Here is a 17,551-nt window from a genome sequence, read left to right on the forward strand (position 1 = left end):
TAAGGCACTGTAAATGGTTATACTTACCGCTCGGGTTGAACGCCATACAGGATATGGGTTTGTCATGAGCTGGAAAATGAGCGACCACTCCCTCTCCATCGGAGTCTTCACTCACAAGCACCTACAGATACACACGAAAGCATCACAACATTAAAGACATCAAATTAAAAAAAGACTTGATTCAGCAGACCAAACATAACCAAATATAATTTGACTCCATTCACTCTGCCTCCAAAGAAGACCACATTGCAATGCACACTACCTCAATACAAAACTGCATCCTAACAGAAGCGAGAACATAATCAATGACTGGGTGAAGTGATGTAGCCAGTCATGAAGAGGAGTTCCGGTTACTGTGCTAAAGCCGATGCCCCGATTAACAGCACGTTCTGGAGTGTTTTACTTCCCTCACGCCACAGCAATTTCCACCAATTACAAGTCATATTAAAGATATCGTGGCACGTCATACGTTTTTAGTTACCTTTAATGTCAACGTCCATGAGACATGCTATCGTTTATGTCACAGCAACTTTAAACAGTCATCCCACTCGTTTGGCTCACTCCTGAAGACAGCTTTGCTTCCTATACAAAGTGCTGACACTGGAGACACCTTCTTCAGACATGTTCTCACAGAAAGATTTACCTTTTCATTAATCACACAAGTTTTTTGTTTAATCCCTTTCAAATGGTGAGTTGGCAACATACATTTCTGAGTAAGATGTTACTATAAAACTGACACTGTATTAGAATGAGTGCATTAACATCAATTTCTGTCTGAGCTGCTGAGATGGAAAACAAATCAACACCTTCTGTCAGTATTGAGCATGAAGTGATGATGCAGTAGTTAAACGCAATGCATGTGTTCGTATAGTCTTACACCAACAAAACAACCACCACGTTCTCCTGTGCACACTGTGTTTGTATACGATATCTACAATAGCTAGGACCAGAACCTAAAGAATGGAAGAATAAATGAAGCGTTGAAAGAGCTGAAGCACACACACAGCAGGAGGAAACTCTAGACTGTCTCTCTGCTAATAGATATCCAAAAGAGATTAATAGCTCTCAGTTAAAAGAGCAGCACTATGGATCTGTAACTCATCCTTTATGGGTTCCAACAGGAAAAAAGCGACCTCTGAGATTGGGAAACAGAAGGAGGAGTAAGGAAAGTGAAGGCAGAAAGCAGACAGACAGAAAAGGGGCAAGAAGGAAGATAAAGAAGAGCAAAAAAGGAGAGAAAGGGGGAGAGAGAGAGAGAGAGAGAGAGAGAGAGAGAGAGAGAGAGAGAGAGAGAGAGGAGGTGCTCCACAAGAGGCCATTCTCTAGTCAGTGGCCCTCTGTTAAAGTTGACTCATGAAAGAGATTATAACTAAGGCCAGACATGAGGAGGCCAGAGAGAAGAGTGATAAATCTAGCGGGGTGTTGCATTAAGGAGCATGCCGCTCATTTTAATAGAACCCAGTCCAAACACAAAACAGCCTTGCTCTCAAACCAAGACGTTTCAGTTCAGACTCACAAAAAATGCCCCAGTGACAAAAAACAGGTCTCATACCAGAGAACAGATAATGTTTTACAGGGATTCAGGTATGACTGAAAATTTATGTGAAAAAACGTGCTTTGTAGGGAATGAGATGAAAACCAGCAGAAGGAGAAAACTCCTGGAGGATGTGACAAACTCAGTATGTAGCCAGTAACTTAGTGAAGAGTTATACCAAAGAGCGGTTGAATTTTCTCTCCACTCCCATTGGTTAGAATGTGTTCATTCTTTTTCTGCAAAACAGTAGCTCTGATAGTATTTCCGGCTTTAATTAGAGTTTCTCACAGGCAGACTTTCTATATACCAAAAGAAAAATAACAGTGAAATAAGGATGTATGACCACTGATTTGGTGAAACATTTTGTATGGAGATGGTCTTCAGTGTCAGCACCTTGTAATGTTTTTACAATGGACAAATAACTTTCAGTCTGACAAACTTACTAAGACCTTAAAAAAAAAAAAAAAAGAGTCTTGTGAGGAAAGGACAAGAACTGAGGTCAGGTATAACACATGATAACAGAAACTAACATTACACAACATTAACTATACATAGTTTAATAAACTTAAAAAATCTGTAATTGTGAACACATGATGTGGTATAATAGAGAAATAAAAAATTTGAGATGTGCTGTTCTTGAAGAACGAAGTTGAGTCAGTCAGTTGTTGATTATTCTCCTTTGACAGCCGGACCCTTGGTGTGCTAGTCCTTATAGATCACACTGATGAACAGAGGATTGTCATGTGTACGTACATGTGCGCCAGCCACAATAACATGTTACTAAGTGGCCTAGATCTTGTGATGTTAGGTTTCATCTACTCCATGCTGAAAAGGTGACTATTTATGGCATCAGTTTTTTCCACAGCTTTCAAATAAAGAGGTAAAAGTGTTGACTCTGGTGAAAAACGGGAGGCGTGCGTAAGCGGAATAAATCACACCTCTGAATGGGTGTAGCGTGTGAGGTCGAGCCTCTGTGGACACTCCGGTTTAACCTTCAGATTTTTAACAGCCCAGGAAACCAGACGAGCTGTTTACACGGGTCAAAATCAACACGGGGTGAGAAGGAGGGGGAAGTAAAAAAGGAACATGAGGGAAATCTGTTCCAACTTAACCTCTGTCTGAGTAAAAATCCTTGAACGAGAGAACTGCAAACATTTAAACTGGTCTGTTAAGCTGACACTCCATTAAAGAGATCCTGTGTGAAAGATGAACACCTGGGAGCGGTTTCTGCATGTCCACAAAAGAGCAGTCGAATGGTGTTCATCTTCAGATGCACTCTGAGTGTCACCAGTCTTCCCTTCACCTTTGCTCACCTGGCTCTCATCTCTCACTACGGCAGCCCTCGTGCCAGGGACAGCCGAAGTACAGGAAGTGGTATTGTGTCATGAGCCTGGCAGTCGTCGTCCTGCCACGAACTCGGAACTTACAGAATATGCTTCCTTATAACATAGTGATGACAAATCAGTGCAGGACACAAAGCTTCTTGAAAGAGAATGCTGAATGGGATTAATAAACGGTACAGAACTATTCAGGATGTTTTTACATCAAGGTCAGACAAACTCTCAAAAAAAAAAACAAAAAAACAAAAACAGAAATGTAAAGTGACCACTGGCATTGCTGCTGCCATTACAGACAAACACTAAAGCAAAACATGTCAACCAACACAATTTTTTACCCCATGATGAAAACAAAACATTAAATAATAATCCTCTGTCCCACTCAATCCTCTGATCCGTGTACAGTACAGTACAATACACATCAAAGAAAGAGACAGACTTGAGTGAGCCTGTAACGGAGTTGTAAAAAAAAATAATCTAAAGTTCCAATCTATAAAAAACTTAGTGTATTGCATTATTGTATTTGTTTTGGGGAAGAGATGGAATTTGAAGCCAGCAAAAAGTTATGTTTTTCTTTTATAGTTAAAAAAAAAAGACTGACTTACAAACAAGACTAAAATCTGTTAAATATTTTCTTCAAAAGATTAAAATTTAAACAGAGGTACAGGCTGTTAAAATGTGTACTGTAAGGTGTGTGTGTGTGTGTGTGTGTGTGTGTGTGTGTGTGTATACCTGTCCCTCTCCCACACTGTGTGTGTCTATGACAGTAATCACGCCGGGTTGGTGAGGGCTGCGGCGGCTGCTGCTGTGAGCTGTACCCTCTTCATCTGGAGCTCCAGAGGGCAGTGTGCCTGTAAGCTGGGTGACTACTTTACCCACCATCGTCAGCCCCGTCTTTAGTGTCTAAGAATAAAAAAGAAAGAAAGGTAAAATACTCATTGAAGTTTTGCATATTGAAGATACAATCATCAAATTTTAAACAAATGCAAATCGTTTCTTCTTCATGAACTGTAGAGTTTCTATTTGCTGAAACCTTTCTAACATCCTTCAGCAAAACCAGAACACACAGCACTGTATGTACATCATATGTTAAAGAGCTTTTGTTCTAGATCTTATGAAAAAAAGCTAGAAATAGCTGATTGTCATGCACAAATTCATATATTATTCCTTATAAACATGGAGTCTAATGCAAATGAAACTAAATATCATCAATAATGAAACATTAATAGGCAATGATTCAAACCACAAAGTAAAACATTTCTATATAAATTGTTGTCATTCTGCATAAAGTGTGTAAGTGCAACTATTGTATGTGCTCCCTGTGAAAAAGTAAACATTTTGTTTTATTAATATTAAAATAAAATCTAAGGCTTAAATTAAATAAAAGATATATAAGTAACATTTGAGAGTGATCTTTTAATTAAAGACTAATTTCACACAATAGTAATTTGCCTTTACGTCAAGCATAAACAAATTTTCCCTCAAGACATTTTGCATCCGTGTCTTGCTTTCGTTTTTCGAGTGATAAGGATCAAGAAGCGTACATACAACCCTAATCCTGAAATGCTCGGAAACATCTTTCAAATGATTAGCCTGTACTAATTCTGTATAAATTGTTGAATTAAAAATTCTATTAATTTAAAGGTACAATGAGGTATCCTGAAGAGCTACCACCAGTTTTCTACATTTATAGACTTTAGATGATAAAAAGCGAGAGCACGTCAATAAGTCTATTTAATATGATTTGATACAATTTTATTTTCCTTTCCCCTTCCCTCAGCAGATAATTCATCAAACTGTTAATTATAATTCTAAATGATGTGCATCTCCAACTCTTTTCCGAGCTCCTAATATTTCCAGGTATTTGTGGTTGTGCAAATTCCAGTAAGATCAACACGTTTTTTGTTAGGCATCATCTAAACACATGAACAGTTTCTTTCCCCAGGCAATCATCCTGATCAACAACTCACCATAATTATATTCACTGCTTCTTATCATAAGTACTGCATTATCAGGACTGTCAGTCATCACATCATCTGTATATATTACACACACTACTGCTGCTGTAAATTGCACAAAAAGCATATTGCACAATGTTGTTATTTGCACTCCCACACTTTATGTACATTACTGATCGTTCATATTCCATATTCATATTTTATATATTTTATTCATTCTATATCCATATTTTATACTCATTCTGTCTATATTGTATCTCATCGTCTGCATTGTTTTCTTGTATAGTTTGTATAGTATAGTGTTATTTATGTCTGTACTTTTGAGAGTCACAAACTGCTGGAACTCAAATTTCTTGTGTGTGTCAACACACTTGGCCAATAGATCTGATTCTGATTCTGAACACATGACGCGAATGCTCTGTTAGAGTGTGTTAGCTTAGCAATCTGAGCAACAGAGAGATAAGTAAATGCTGGGACAGCAGGAGTCAGGAATAGGATCTGCCACCTCCTACCCCCGCTGCCCAGCGCCTTGATCAATGCTGACTGTTTGGATTAGCACTAAAAACTCCAACTGCAGTGATTAGAAAACACATTAGCGTTGATCAATTAGGCGGCAAACGTTTCTCTTAATAATTGATGGGCCAAGGCAATTTACACACAGTCTGTTAGTGGGCTTGTCAGAGCACTATCCAGAGGGCCCAACAAACACAGGCGCCACAAGGTATTGACGTTGCCGCCCGGCCTGAATGCTTGATTAAGCTCTTCAGGGACCTAGACAGCACACACACACGTACACAGACAAAGCGAGCGGCTCAGTACTACATCAAGTGAGAAACTAGCAAGAGACTCCACTTAAGCCGTGCTATCCATTTACCACAAGCACACAACTGCCCCGCTTTACACAGACACCAAACATTGGAGCCACTACCAGAGTCACCTCAAACACTGTCCTGTGGCTGGCGCGACAGCATTGCTCCCGGAGTCCCATCCCGCTCATTTACACAGTCTGTGCTCTGTCACAATTCAATTTTCAGTCCCCATTGCCCCCCGTCCAGAGCGAGGCACACCCCCCCTCCTGGCATTGTGATTGAGTTACAGGACTGATGGGAGATAGCCCCCTGGCCCCTCGACAGCCGCACTCAGAGCCACTCAGCACAGGGACGGCGTGTCAGGACGAAGAAGACGGTTATAAATCACGGCTCCATCTGCAGACGGCCCCGTCTACGCATCAGGCCTTTTTTAACCATGTTTTCCTCCCTGCTAACCTTTAGGGCGCTGCTTTTGATGTATGCCACCATTAGGGCTAATGGTGCTTCTCTCACGTAAGCCGTTAGAGCTCGTTAGGGAGGAGAGTAGGCCGGCCTGGGAATACAGATGTGGGCTTAATAAATCAATTAACCTGCTGGTGAGAGGAGCCTAAAACCAGATGCACTGGGGTGTGTGTCAGAGGAGGATTTTCTCAAAATATGCGTAAGGCCTCCGGTAAACTGACTGTACTGTCTTGTACATTGAGAAATATTATTGCTGAAATATCTAAATGAGATGGCTTTATAGATAGCTGGAGAGTAATATCACTCCAAGTAATAAATAAATAAAGTAAATCAATTAATTAATACATACAAACATACATAAAACCACATTTTGAAAAGACTTTCCATCACTAAATGAAATATAGTACCCACATAAAATAAAGAATACGTTTTTAGAAGAATGGGCATGTCTGTTCACAATGGAAAACCAAACAGGAATGCTGTTATAACTCAAAGGAAAAAGAATGAAGGGAAGTACTGAGCACGCCAAAACGTTTTATCAGTTATTGGCATGACTAGCGATATTTATATAGCAACGCTGACAGTTTTGTAATAAAATATTTTTATTACTATGAATATTTTACTAGGAACTACACTAGTGTGTTTCATAACTAGAAACTAAACACTGTCTCTTTATAGTTTAAGTTTAGATAAGGCAAATAGATCCATTTATAGACTGGCTTATAGTTTAGCTTAGAGTTTGTCTTTAAGTCAATGGGTTAAAAGTATTTATTATTATTTTAAATAATAGATTTAGATGCATATAGCTAATTTTTTTTATTTGTGTCTGAAACTTTCAAATATCACTCACAATGCATGTATGTATTTTGAATTGAACTGCAGACAGAAACGTCTACTCACTTTTGCAGCGCTGATGACTGAAGCAGTGTAGGATTGGGAGTTATCTCCACATGCCCCACCACGGGACTGATGACACCGGATCAGCTGCACACACACACACACACATTATCATTACTCCACAGAGGCCTGCCTGGCGTCTTCATACAGAAAGGGCGGAAAGGGCCATTAGGACCTAAAACCCTAAACCCCTAACCCCTTCTGCATCTTACCTCCTCCAGACGTTCTGTCCCGTTCAACATTTAAGGACGAAAACTCACTCACTGTTAGCCAAAAGTCATTACGCCAAACCAGACACACTGGCCCATCTGTTCATTACTGAGAAATGTCTGACCTCGATCGTGCAGCAGCAAACAACACACCATTAAATGAACTTGCAGCAAATCAGAAACTTTTATCATACAGCGCAACAATAAAATTAGGTCTGTTTAAAGTTGAATGAGATGTTTTGAATTTTCATGCAACATTTAAATATTTTGAGGAAGATCGAGTGTGACTTCTACCTTGTTTTCAGCGTAAGCCAACCACCGGCTTCCTAATGCTATGGGGTTGAGGTTGGGACCAGGACAAGGATAGCAGCCTGCAAGACCGAACATAAACATTACAACATGACAATTTAAGCAGCACCGCAACAGTCACACCAAACAACAGTTACACTCTTACAGTAGAAAATATTTCAGCAATGACAAAGTAAAAGAGCATATACCATGTATTTCTCAAAAGAATACAAGCTGATTGATAGATTGGACTGCATTTATTTGTGCAGTATTTATTAGGCATGATCTTCACACTTGAGGATACAGGGTTCAATTTGTGAAGCCTGAAATTGAAGGCTATGGCATTTAGTGACTGTGAGATGGCTCCTAAGCTTATTAACCACCAGACAGTTTGACCCTTGAGAGCCATATAGGAAACACTGGCACCATGCAGCCTGGACGAGAACGTCTGCAGGGTAGAACGTGTGCACCTACACACACCCCATTAATCTAATCTAATCTAATCTAAAACACTATAATATGTGACACGCTGTAACATAATGGTTTTGCTAATAAATACAATACAAGAAATAAAAATGATACCAGCAAGCATTTATATGGAAAGGTCCCTTTTTGAACGCATAACCCTCTGATATGAGAGAAGTGTGATGACACTTCAAATTAGTCCTTAAGAAAAAGTCCTATCCAAAAAGTATGCAGACAATAATTTGGTGCATGGAGCCCAGATCTAAAGCTGTGATGAACAAAACGTGAGGTAAGCCACAAACAGAGAGTGTAAAGCTTCTGTAAGGCAGAGGGAGCCAATGTTACAGGATAACATGTGTTTAACATACTCTGTGTACCGGAACTATTTTCATTATTGTTCTCAGACCTCACTTCCATCTCTTGCAAGGCACAGACGTGTACTGGACTCAAAGGCCGTATACTACAGAGCTGGGCTTCCGTTTCAGATGGAGAAAGAGCTGACAGTGTGATGGAGAATATCGTCTTGGTTTATGACTTCTCATAATCGCTTTCAAAAACAAACATGTCTAGTCTTGATTTTTATTTATTTTATTTTTTTTTTATGATGAAGAAGCTTTAGAAGAGAGATTAACGATGTAAGGGGTTATTGACCGTGGTCATTTCCTGTGGCACAGACGTGGACTGGGAAAGCAGACAGACAATAAGAGCCATTAAAACTACGCTAATGGCAATTTACAACAGACGATTGCTTAAGTGGGGATAGAAGGCCTGGTTTCGGATTGTGATATGGACTTCAGAGGACACAATGGCCCTTACTGTAGAAGTCAAAGCGTGTTAGGTGCTGGGAAAGGACAGACTTAAGAGAGTATACAAGTGTTTTCATGTAATGGCCAGGGCGAGTGATTACCGGCCTGTCGAGTACGGAGCCTGGGACTGGTCTTTGATATCGTATAGCCATGTAGAGTGACAAGGTAAAATGTCTCCAGCTCTCCGATTGCATGCATGGAGATGAGATTGTGCAGGTTCACACAACAAAAGACAAAGCGAGTGCTTTTTAATGATGTCATTGTGTGCGAGGGTTTAAACAAAACTGGAGGTCCTTCGCTGGAGTTTAAAGTAAAATCGAATCGGATAAAGAGTAAACAAAGCTGTTACATTAGGACCGAAGTCTGCTTACTTGTGACAAAGAATTTTTTTGTGAAAGTGCAGCTGTCAAAGGCAGCAATCTTTTCTTGAAGACTGACGACAAGAATCCTGCAATTAAAGATACAGAGGGGATCCATTAACAGCACGTACAGATCACTGGAACAGATCCTGACAAACAATTCGTAAAAAAAAAAATTGCAGGACATTTGTACAAACAGGATACCTTTTGTTGCAGTGTAAATCATAAATAGGTGTTTTAAACTGGATTGACTTGACCATTTCTCCTGTCCTTAGAGAATATAGGTCCACACAACAGTAAGGAGGGCTGGTCCTGTAAGAAACATACACACATGGCAGTAATTATAAACAAAGCACAAATCACAAATACATCAGTCTTCATTGGAATGCATCTGAAACGCATTGAATGCTAAACAATCCCACAGAAGAGCAGTTTCCCAATTTAATTGCATCAGTATTCAGTATAAAGTGTTGCAACCATTTCCTTCCCAAAATTTGACATTAAATGCTTTGTCAAGTAACACATCAGCCAATCTGGGGGAAGAAAAAGTGGCTGCTGGCAGAGAGTAACTCAGAAAACTCAAAAAAACGCACTGCTGGGTCTGCCGTGTCAAGCAGTCAACTCGCTGGCATGTTTCTGATAAAGTAAAATGTCCTCTTTGATAATGATAATTCTGCTCTGCACAAAGCATCTCTGCCTTACATCGCGACTGCATCAGAGTGCAAGCCGAGTGAGAAAAGGTCACGGAGGAATGCAGAATGAAGAAATGAGGATGCAGCTTGACTGATCTGATTGTCTCAGTAAATAAAGAAAATCAATAACTAGTGAATCACTGGCAAAATAATTGGCTCCGAATGCAACCTCTAATGATTTTGATATGTCTGTCGCTTAATTGAACTGTATGTCTGCCTCCTGGCTAAAACTTGATTTTGAATCTCAGATAAGATTCGACACAGACATGCAATTCGGCAATTACATGTAAAATCCATGGGTGGTGTCTCATCATAGTGATGGTCACTAAATAAGAGCTACAAAGAAGTATGTTTGAAAAGTTGTAATATAAGGAAAAAGACCTAGCCGTACACCAGAGGTCATCGACTACGGTTGATGGAAAGTATTTCAGTTGCCTGCCGTAAAGCCATGCAAAGTATTTTAGTTGCCTGAAGTAAATATTTAAAAATAAATATAAATAAATAATTTTAAAAAAAAGAGAGAGATTTTTCCATCATTCTATGACTTTAGTTTTCAAAGGATGAACCACTGTGGCTCCTGTAGCTGATCCTCTGTTGCAGCCAATCACAAGTTTAGGTGAATGACTTTAGATAAAGGCATCTCATCAAACCAGAGACCAGTTAAAGGAAGACATAGCTTAAGACATATAAAAGCATAGCAGATATCTCCTGATCTTCGTATACAACCCAGTTGGTAGCTGTTGTATGATAGGAGAGGGAGCATGTTGATGAGTGAAAACTGGCAGGTGAGCGAACTGAGGAGCAAAAAGGGGACAAATCCCCCAAAATACTTTTCCCAGCATAAACTGTGCAGACATAAAGATCAGATGAAACGATGTGGCTATAACACTGGCGTGCTTCACAATATGCACATATTAGTGCATCATAAAGCAGCCACAAAGTGTCAAATATGAAAGCGGAAAAGATTAAATGAAAAACGATGAGGCGCTGGAACATTCTGCGCTTCGAATCGCTGTGATAGAAAACCAGAAATTTCATAAATGTGCCAACCAACAGAAAAGGAGCTGTGAGTAGCGCTGTGATGAGACACAAACAGCACATTTTCTTTCTGCCCAAAATAGATGTGTTTGACCCACTTGTCCACATCATTGTGAGACTGTGGGTGAGTAATGTTCCGGTTTGCTATGTGTGTTGGCCATAACACAAAAACACAACAGTGAATGGCAGACCTTGGGTCACCCTACAAGCTGAGACACTGATGGTACCTCTTAGACTTGTGTTGCATTGCTTGAACAGTCTGCTGTGGTCTGGCACTGCTTCCAGTCCTTTTTAAGGAAAAATGGCAGGGATACAGCATCCCTGATTTCATGCTGAACTCAATATATTCAGCTTTCTACACTTACACTCCAAGCTGAGCCAGGACTGGATTATAGCATGCGTGTAAACGCCACAATTCTGAGAGCTGTGGCAGCAACCACAGACACGAACAAGGCCGCACACTGCCATGCCCGGCAGCCAGCTCCAGCACAGATGGATTCACAGGCCACAGCCGGAACAATCTGCTAAAGCCCTGGCACTCGAGGAGCCCTCACAGCTTCGACTGGCCAATAAAAGAGACAGAAACCAAGCTGCATGTGTTTGTGTGAGTGCGTGTCAGTGTACTCTGTTTTACTCTCTTTATAGCAGCTAAATGAGCACATAATAATAGCGAATCGGGTGAACACGTTTTAGCGACAGCTTCAGAGTGTGTTAAATGTAAGGCAGCATCTGGAAAAGTTACTGCACTTTATTCTCATGTTGCTTTGATGCTCTTTTTAGGCTCGCAACGTTTAATCACTAGGATAGAAATGAGACAAGGAGCCACTATTATTACAGCAGAAAACACTCTGGATTCAAATCCTGAGATTAATAGTGGCATTTAACTTCTCAAACTTGTCTTATAGCCACTATTCATTGATTTCAGCATTATCTGGACCAGATCAATCCAATTTAAAGCTTTTTGGAGCCAATTTGACACAAATGATATGCTTCCAGATTGATTAATGGGACGGTGATAGCCATGAAAAAAAAATCATCATATTGGTCACTTCAATTACCTTTTTGGATGAGAACTAATGGCCTGCTTCTAATGGAAGCAATGCACTGTCATCTATAATACAATTTCCTCTCACTGAAAATCTAGAGCTCGATTGAAGAGTGACCGTAAATTTCAATTACCTTTATAAAATTATATCAGAGCTTCGGTTCTGCACACATGTAGGTGATATTGAGCACCAATATAAAGCCCTTTTGTGATCCCATTTTATCAATGTCAAATAGATGTTTTCTTCAACAAAAGGGCACATTTAAAAAATACGACCCATTAAACCGATGCCTGCCCTTTTCCTGTGCATGGAACAATTTTTGCCTTCTGGTACCTTTTTTCATCCTGAAAATCCCCAAATTCAGACATCATCCAAGTGTGAGGAGGGAAAAATCCTTTCAGGCATGGACTAAGTTATAGAAATAGCAAACTGGACCAGTTGTTAAATTTTGCATTCTTTGTTAAGAGTGGCAAAATATCGCACTGCTTCGAAAATATATAATTTGTGAAGCATTATTGCCATATGAGCCGTTGCAATAATTATTCTACAGAAGACTGCAAGACCACAATTTTATTATTTCCATTCTGACCTCTTGGATCTCAGGCCAGCTCTTCAAGGCTGATAAAATGTGTGCTACCGATACAGTATAAACAAACAGCCAAATAAATAAGTAAATACCAAAGAAAGAAAAAAAGATTACTGCAAGTCATCTTTTATTGGTTTGCCACATCAAGAGACAATCAATTTACACCAAAGGTTCATAGCAAGGCACATCATGATGATACTGTATGGCAAAATAATCCCAATCTGCTGTTTTGTCTACATCATGTAGCCTATACACCATCCCAAATCACTTAGTTAATCATACAGTACAATCCTGCAAAATGACCACAAAGCAGTCCTGCAAAATCCATTTCGCTTCACATTAGGAAGCTCATAAAAAGTATTCTGAACTTTTCTTGTCCAGAACTGCAACTGTACCAGATGGGAAATATCACTACTGATTTTACAGCCGTGGTCTCGCTTTAATTTTAGCAACACGCTGGTTGACAACAGTCATTATGAAGATGCTGACCATTTCATCACTTGGTCATAAACTTCTCATCTGTTATTCTAATTTACACTGGATGTGCACACAGATCTCGAACCGGTCATGTTTCCGAGTGATCTTTTAATCCGTAACTTTATTAACCTGAGTGAAATGGTCCATAAAACATAGAAGCCAGGATATCTAGAGGTTTTCCAGCAAAGGAACTTAGCTGCCAGGAAAAATTTTTAAAACATTGCCTAGATTCCTAAGGGAAAACAAACAGCGAGGTCTACATGGTCTAAAAATGCAAAACAAGACAAAGAAACCAGCATTGTAGACCGATTCATAATTCATCTTGCTAGTAAAATTATTTTACTAAATATTTCAGAGTCGTTCTTTTCAACCTTCTAAGATACGCCTTAAATGAAGGAATTTCTTATTTTGCTTGTACAGATATTTGCCATGATTGGTCCATCCGGACATCCTCACACTAGTCCAATTTTACCTTCAAGTAAATCTACATGTAGGTACGGCACAGATATTCGTAAAAAAAAGTATTCTGTCACACATTTCAATGTGCTTTAAATCCTCCGGGTTCTCTTGAGCTGAGCGTCAGTACACAACAAACGCTGGCCACATCACAAGATTCTCTGGGCCTGAGGGGGACCTTTGATTTCAGCACACTGTGGGCATTAGTGGGAAAGTAATTAGGGTAAAAAGTTCAACCACAGCTCTTTGTCTGCCTGAAATACATTTCCTCTACTTTTACTGGGGTCTACCATGTATTCACATGCATACTGCTAACACACTGGCGTCACCATTCAGACTCTAAAGCACCATGTAATTCCAGGCTGGTGTTTACCATCTTAAATTACTTAACATCCACTTACGTCTATCACCTAATTCTCACATCAGCATACAGCAGAGTTAGGAGAAAACGTATTCATCAAAAGCGTGAGGACCCTCTGTTTTTCTGGAGAAGCAAAGGGTAATTAACGGACAAAAAGAAAGCGCTCGTTTCTTTTTCCCCTTAGAGGTCAGACAGATAAATCTCATAAAAGACAATAAATTTAGCACAACAAAGTTAATCCTGATTTAACACCTCCACACATCATTTGATAATCAAAAAATATCACAGTGAAGATCTCTAAAAAGTCAAGGAGTTATAAATGGTCAAATCTGCATTGAGACCATCCCTCTGTGTAAGCGATTTAGCTATTAATACGAAAGATAAGAAACAACACTGATGGAAAACCCTTTTAAACAAGTGTAATAAAGAAGAAAGGTACACTTCAAAAGGCTTGCGCTTTCCTATCCTTAGAGACCTTGACTTATGTGCAGTCCACTACACGATGCTGATCTAACAGATTCTGTACATTCCAATTTTGTTTTCTATGGAGAATCTCTCATGGGAAAAAAATGTGCTAACCTTCTGCCTAATTCTAAAAGAAAGGTCTGCGCTTGCCATATCTATCAGTGGGTCGTACCAGCCCATATCTCAAATTACTTTAAAACCACAAATGACCAAACGACCAAAAGTGCTCTCAGTAGAAACTGAAACGCAGGTAGAACAAAGGGAAGGGTGAGATGAGCGCCACATCACTTTTTTAAACCGAATCATTAAAAGTAACTGCGTGCAGGTGGATGGTGTGCTAGAGAGTGGTGGGGGTGGGGTGGGGTGGGGGGCAGTGGGCGAGGGGGGGACAGTGGGCATGGGGGGTACAGTGGGCACAGCGGGAAACAGTGTGTGGAGGAACAGCGTGTGAGGAATGGCATGCAAGGGACAGTGTGACTGAGGAACGGTGTGTTGGGGGTGTTGGGCAACGTGAGGGGGCGGGGGGTGTTTCACCCATGCCCTGTGTAGGTTATTGTCACTAACTGTTGTCACTAACTGTTGTTTTTGCGCTTGCTGGTGCAATATTTTCAGAGGGGATTCTAGGTTAACACTAAAATTTCCCACTCTTTTTCCTGAAGCCACTGTGTTCAGAGATGGCAGTTTAATTTGGCATCTTGCATATGCAATGAATAACTCTATCATACCACCATCTCAGGATGACAAAAACTTCTTGCTAAATTCACATTATATTTCTGTTGGGTCAAGGCAGGTTACAAAAGATAAGAAACCCCAGTGGTTATCCAGTATTAATAAAAGCACAGTTACTTATATAAATGGCATTCTATTTCACCTAACCAGCAAGACACAAAGCTAGTCGACGCCACATAATTCCATAATGTTTCAAAAGAAAATCACATGTAATGTATAAGATATAAACTACCTGAGGCAGAAAAGCTGAGAGGAGGCAAGGCTAGATTTTGAGAACAGATTAACTGTAACTCCAACCGTAGTTACAAACAGCTAATAGGACTGCTCCATATGGCGCATATGCGGTCTGACAAATGTACAAGGTGTAAAGAACAAAGGAGTAATGTCTGTAGAACAGCATAATTTGTTGCCAGACTGCATCATGTGTCACTCTGTACCTGATGCTCACTGCTCTGGTAATTAAAGACAAAGTGATCCTAATATGAAGATGATTAAACAGTGTCAGTAGCTGGTCAGTCTGATCCACAGTTCTGGGTGTGAGAGCGTAATTCGGCTCAAGTAGTTTAAAAGCATCGCTACAGCAATCCTCTTAATCCCCTGTCTCTCAAATACTCAAGAGATTTATCGTTTAATACACTTTAGAAGGGATATCTCACATCAAAGGTTTAGAATGAAAAGTACAGATTAACATCACAACAGGTTTTCACTAAGTCTCTTCAAAAATAGACGTTTCAAGTAAAATAGGTTTCCTCCATTCCTGCTGTATAATTAATAACCAAGCATTAGATGCAAGCAGGATTTTACATGCCTAATGCATATATGCCTAGCACACTGAGTAAGGACAATCCTAAAAACACTCCTGATCTCTATGATAACATTGTGCTTTGTGTGGCTCCTCACGTGCTGTGGGATATTTGAATAGGAGGAGTTGTTGAGCTGAGCATCTGGATCAGTGCTATACTCAGAAGGCAGAGAGTGAGTGAAGTGCTGGAGGCCTGCCAGTGTCCCAGAGTCCAGTCCAAAAAGTCAGGACCTGAGGCCAGAGAGGAGAGGAGAGGAGAGGACCAGAAGCTGAGCCTCCACATCTCTAATATCCGCAATGACGGAGGACTGAATTAGTGGAAAACCATGCCCACATCCTCTCTAAAGAGATGTGGTAACTTGAGGGGAAAGGAGAAGTTGGGAGGGAACTGTTTTCTGCCTGCCCAGCAACTTAATTTCTCCACGTCAAAGAACAAAAGCAGGCTTTCTAAATGCTGAACATATAACCTCAAAAGAAATAGCAGCAGCACAAATAATTAGAATCCCCATTACATACACCTTTATTCTATGAGTGTAGTCTCTTAAATATGCAAACACCTTAAACATAATAAAAGAAACCTACATCTATAATGATGCTGGAAGCTCAATTCCTTTCCAGATTCAAGCAGGGGTTTACCAGTAACGGTCTAGCAGAAGAATTCCATGCTAATTTGCAGGCTCTGTTGGCACGGGTGCACACCATGAAGTGTAGCGTATGTATTTTGCTGTCAGGAAAATCACTAGAGCCATGCAATGTTTGGGCTTAAGGCATAATCCTTTCCATTGATAAAGTTATGTTGAGTGTGCCTGGCTGGAATTCGGCCGCGAAGGATTCAGCACGCATGCTTTTTCCCTTTTCAGGTTTTCCTTTAATTTGCAAATCTTGTAATCTAAGCCTAAAGCTGTCTGAACCAACTTCTAAACCAGCAATGCTATTGCAGCCAACTCTCCAATGTGCTTTCCATTTAAGTGTCAAGACAGAATGCACTCTCGTGGTTGACAAAAGCTGTTATTTCAAGATGATGATATACTAAAAATTGTGAAGACTTTGGTTTATAAACTATTTCCTTTGAAGTCAGGCAATTCGGCCCTGGAATTTCTTTTAGGAAATAATACAAAGCAATAATTAGGTAGAATAAATAAAAATGGATGGAAGCAGAGCTAAGCAGACATTTGCATTGTAAAGTAGCAGTTGCCGTGCAACTCAGCTGTAGGGTGCGAGTTACGGTTTTTAAGAAGAGGCAGGTTTTCTTCGTTAGCCTAACCATCAGTGGGGGTCAAACCCAAACCCTCAGAACAAAACAAAGAGTGAGTGAGAGTATGCCTGTACAGCACTGAGGTCATGGAAACATTGTGGTGGTCCCCATCAAAGCACGGTGAAGACACAGTCTATTTTCAGGGGAGGAAATATTAAGTTAAGATCTGTCACAATGGAGACAAAAGTGGCAGAGGTGGCAGACGTTGCCTCGGGTGGCAGCACTAAGCTGGCCTCTGGTCCAGGTCCTCTGGAGCCAGTTGCTTATTTAGTCTCGAAGGTTTTGCTTGCGATTCTACTGATGGTTCCATTGCTCTATCAGCACAGTGCGGAGACCTTTGATGCAGCCTGTTACGTAAGGAAAATTACATGCTTGAGATTTGGACCTCATAATGTCTAAATGTCACACAGAAAGAAGGCTATCACTTGGGTTCTCTCTGCATGTTATAAGGGAGGAAATGTCATAAACCGGACAACAACGGTTCCATCAACACATGCGGTTAACTTCATGTTGCACAAGT

General features: G+C 40.2%; 1 protein-coding gene across 3 annotated transcripts in view; it reads right to left on the minus strand.

Moving 5' to 3' along the window:
* Positions 1 to 17,551, minus strand: part of bcas3 (BCAS3 microtubule associated cell migration factor) — a 184,850-nt gene that overhangs the window by 154,426 nt on the left and 12,873 nt on the right. For all 3 annotated transcript variants that reach the window (XM_060887632.1, XM_060887631.1, XM_060887633.1), the window contains exons 8-13: positions 9,329 to 9,436; positions 9,137 to 9,213; positions 7,501 to 7,577; positions 7,001 to 7,084; positions 3,604 to 3,774; positions 28 to 121 (exon numbers count right to left, since the gene is read on the minus strand). In XM_060887632.1, the coding sequence (XP_060743615.1) occupies positions 28 to 121; positions 3,604 to 3,774; positions 7,001 to 7,084; positions 7,501 to 7,577; positions 9,137 to 9,213; positions 9,329 to 9,436 (611 nt within the window). The remainder of the gene's footprint in view (positions 1 to 27; positions 122 to 3,603; positions 3,775 to 7,000; positions 7,085 to 7,500; positions 7,578 to 9,136; positions 9,214 to 9,328; positions 9,437 to 17,551) is intronic.

Source organism: Tachysurus vachellii, chromosome 15 (genome assembly GCF_030014155.1).
Source record: "Tachysurus vachellii isolate PV-2020 chromosome 15, HZAU_Pvac_v1, whole genome shotgun sequence".
Lineage (NCBI taxonomy): Eukaryota > Metazoa > Chordata > Actinopteri > Siluriformes > Bagridae > Tachysurus > Tachysurus vachellii.